Source organism: Symphalangus syndactylus, chromosome 21 (assembly GCF_028878055.3).
Source record: "Symphalangus syndactylus isolate Jambi chromosome 21, NHGRI_mSymSyn1-v2.1_pri, whole genome shotgun sequence".
NCBI classification, from domain to species: Eukaryota; Metazoa; Chordata; class Mammalia; order Primates; family Hylobatidae; genus Symphalangus; species Symphalangus syndactylus.
The window spans coordinates 36,277,590-36,281,835 of NC_072443.2; the positions used below are offsets into that span (position 1 = coordinate 36,277,590).

At 43.9% G+C, this 4,246-nt stretch overlaps 1 protein-coding gene across 1 annotated transcript; it reads left to right on the forward strand.

The window, feature by feature from the left end:
• The first annotated feature begins 2,685 nt into the window (after positions 1 to 2,685).
• LOC129471076 (large ribosomal subunit protein eL8-like) lies at positions 2,686 to 3,530 on the forward strand. The gene has a single exon (XM_055259315.2). It carries the CDS (start codon positions 2,703 to 2,705, stop codon positions 3,501 to 3,503), a length of 801 nt encoding a protein of 266 aa, XP_055115290.2. The 5' UTR covers positions 2,686 to 2,702; the 3' UTR covers positions 3,504 to 3,530.
• Positions 3,531 to 4,246: the final 716 nt, after the last annotated feature.

Below are 4,246 nucleotides of genomic sequence, written 5' to 3' on the forward strand. Positions count from 1 at the left end.
CAGAAGGGAAATGTGGGGTCAGAGCCCCACACAGAGTCCCTACTGGGCCACCACCTAGTGGAGTTGTGAGAAGAGAGCCATTGTCCTCCAGACCCCAGAATGATAGATCCACCAACAGCTTGCACTGTTTGCCTAGAAAAGCCACAGATACACAATGCCAGCCTGTGAAAGCAGCTGGGAGGGAGGGTGTACCCTGCAAAGCCACAGGGGTGGAGCTGCCCAAGATCATGGGAACCCACCGTTTGCATCAGCGTGACCTGGATGTGAGACCTGGAATCAAAGGAGATCATTTTAGAGATTTAAAATCTGACTTCCCCAATGGATTTTGGACTTGCATGGGCCCTGTAACCCCTTTATTTTGTACAATTTATCTCATTTGGAACAGCTGTATTTACCCAATACCTTCCATTGTATCTAGGAAGTAACTAGCTTGCTTTTGATTTTGCAGGCTCACAGATGGAAGGAACTTGCCTTGTCTCAGATGAGACTTTGGACTGTGGACTTTCGGGTTAGTGTTGAAATGAGTTAAGACTTTGGGGAACTGTTGGAAGGCATGATTTGTTTTGAAATGTGAGGGCATAAGATTTGGAGAGGCCAAGGGCAGAATGATATGGTTTGGTTCTGTGTCCCAACCCAAATTTCATCTTGAATTGTACTCCCATAATTCCCATGTGTTGTGGGGGGGACCCAGTGAGAGAGAATTTGAATCATGGGGGTGGTTTTCCCCATACTGTTCTCATGATAATGAATGTCTCACGAGATCTGATGGTTTTATCGGGGGTTTCTGCTTTTGCATCTTCCTCATTTTCTCTTGCCACTGCCATGTAAGAAGTACCTTTAGCCTCTGCCATGATTCTGAGGCCTCCCCAGCCATGTGAAACTGTTAAGTCCAATTAAACCTCTTTTTATTCCCAGTCTCAGGTATGTCTTTATCAGCAGCGTGAAAACAGACTGATACACTCAGCCAGAGGACTGCCCACTGCTTCCTGTAGACTGGCTATGATGCTTGGTTTGCCAAGACCCCACCACATCTTATCTTGTCCACAGGGTATTACACTCATTTCGGTTACCTCCCTGACCCCTCATAGAGCTTGAATCTGCAACTGCTGAACTAAGTAAATTAACACATATCTAGATTTCAGATGCCCCTTCTTCCCCTCCAGAGTGCTTTCTCTGAGACCAACTCTACCATTTCCCAGAGTTAGAAGATCCCCTCTCGTGGCTCTACACATTACTTACTGCCTGTCTTCTTTAATTTGTCTGTTCCCCTTTCCAGCACATGCAAGCATCTTGAGTGTGGAAACAGTTTTGGTGTTCTTTGTAACCACAGCACAATCCACATGATGAATATTCCTGGCAGGCAGATTAAATCTTACCCAGATTAGTATGTGCTTTACTGGGTATTTTCTGTGAAATTACCTCCAGAAAGTTCTTTAGTTTGTCACTTCTTTGGCTATAGTTAGGCAGCCAACAGCAGGACAATTCTACAGAAATGAAATATTTTTTCTAAAATCCAAGAAAGATGATAAATGAGATTGATTAAATTTCAGAAGAAAAGTGGTAAAGCACTATTTGTATAAACCAAATTCTGTACGTGGCTTAGCCTAAGAAATAACCACCTGGAACACAATTTATATCTTCATAGCACATTTTCTCTGTATACACAAGTCCTACTCCCTCTTGAAGCAAGGCTTAATTGTCCTCTCCTTTTGAAGGATATTCTCGGATTTTCTAGGCTAAGATCCAACAGCACTTTGACAGATTTCTATTGTAATGCTTTATTTGGTAAGTATTTATCTATTTGTTTTCCCCAGTGGCCTGTGGTACAGGATCTACATTATTCTTTAAATTTGAAATAACCATCAGAACTAGGCTGAGGGAAGATGCTCAATATATGTTTGTAGAATAATGTCGCTTCAAAATTGGTATCATGAGATGAACTTAATTGTTTCTATTTGAAACAATATAAAAAACAGAAATTATCTGGCAGTGTTACCAGTAGAAGGTATCCAGGCTCTTGGAATCTAGAACAAAGAATTGGACAAAACACACAAACGAAGAGAGGAAAGCAAGGGCAGGGATTTATTGAGAATGAAAGTACACTCCACAGAGTGGGAGTGGGCTGAGCATAGGGGCTCAAGAGCCCCACTTACAGAATATTCTGGGGTTTCAATACTCTAGAGGTTTCCCATTGGTTATTTAGCATACATTCTATGTAAATGAAAAGAATGAAGCGAAGTCACAGAGTCATTTACTCAGTATGTGCCATATTGTAAATAGAGAGGATGTTACCTGGTGTGTGTGATCTAGGTAAATGGAGAGGATGAATGTGAAGTTACAAAGTGTAAATCATGTGAATGGAGAGGATGAAGTGACTACATGTCTGCAGTCTGAACTACTTGGGAGACTGAAGTGAAAGGATCTCTTGAGCCCAGAGGTCCAGGATGCAATGAGCCATGATTGCGCCAATGCATTCCAGCCTGGGTGACAGAGCAAGACCCTGTCTCATACAAAATAATAATATGATAAATAAATTACCAGTGTGCATAACACTCAATAAGGGCAAGTATTCATTAATAAAATGCTCACAAATATGTACTTTGGATTATGCCATAAAAGGTATTTCTTCCCACGGGTTATGTGAAAGTGCAAAAGACATTCATTTAAAATGTGACTGAGGCTCTCTCCTCCCGCCGCCCAAGATGCCGAAAGGAAAGAAGGCCAAGGGAAAGAAGGTGGCTCCGGCCCCTGCTGTCGTGAAGAAGCAGGAGGCTAAGAAAGTGGTGAATCCCCTGTTTGAGAAAAGGCCTAAGAATTTTGGCATTGGACAGGACATCCAGCCCAAAAGAGACCTCACCCGCTTTGTGAAATGGCCCCACTATATCAGGTTGCAGCGGCAGAGAGCCATCCTCTATAAGCGGCTGAAAGTGCTTCCTGTGATTAACCAGTTCACCCAGGCCCCGGACCGCCAAACAGCTACGCAGCTGCTTAAGCTGGCCCACAAGTACAGACCAGAGACAAAGCAAGAGAAGAAGCAGAGACTGTTGGCCCGGGCCCAGAAGAAAGCTGCTGGCAAAGGAGACGTCCCCACGAAGAGACCACCTGTCCTTCGAGCAGGAGTTAACACCGTCACCATGCTGGTGGAGAACAAGAAAGCTCAGCTGGTGGTGATTGCACACGACGTGGATCCCATTGAGCTGGTTGTCTTCTTGCCTGCCCTGTGTCGTAAAATGGGGGTCCCTTACTGCATTATCAAGGGGAAGGCAAGACTGGGACGTCTAGTCCACAGGAAGACCTGCACCACTGTCGCCTTCACACAGGTGAACTCGGAAGACAAAGGAGCTTTGGCTAAGCTGGTGGAAGCTATCAGGACCAATTACAATGACAGATACGATGAGATCCGCCGTCACTGGGGCAGCAACGTCCTGGGTCCTAAGTCTGTGGCTCGTATCGCCAAGCTCGAAAAGGCAAAGGCTAAAGAACTTGCCACTAAACTGGGTTAAATGTACGCTGTTGAGTTTTCCGTACATAAAAATAATTAAAATACAAATTTTCCTTCAAAAAAAATGTGACTGAGTTACTAATGTCTGTACAACTCAGCAGACAGTTCAGTATATATTTCAGTAACTTTTTTGTTAAAAAAAAGTTCGAGACCAGTCTTGCCAAATGACAAAACCCTGTCTCTACTAAAAAATACAAAAATTAGCCGGGCTTGGTGATGCATGCCTGTAATCCCAGCTACTCCAGCTACTCCGGTGGCTGAGGCATGAGAACCGCTTGAACCCAGGAGGGGGAGGTTGCAGTGAGCTGAGATGGAGCCACTGCACGGCAGCCTGGGTAGCAAAGCGAGACTCTATCTCAGAAAAAAAAAAAAAAAAAGACAAGACATTTCCCTTCTTCTTTGTAGCAGAGCTGAGAGCTGGCATACAAACTCAGAGGGTTCAGGTTCCAACACTCGAGCTTTTTTTCTTTCTTTTTTAAATATCTTGCTGGCAGAAAACTGCTTTCCTCTAAGCTGCCATTCAGGGCCCAGTGAAAAATGACCCTGAAAAATCCACCATCAAAGATCAAGAGAGAGCCCTCAAACTTTGCATGCTCCTGGCAAGATCCCTCCTCCCTCATCTCTCAAAAACACTAGCTTTGTCACCATTATCTAGTATGTCTTTATCTCTATTCATGTCAGTCATTGCAAGAAACCAAAGACTGATTCTTAGGAAATTGCTCATTCCTCCTTACACTCATTTTG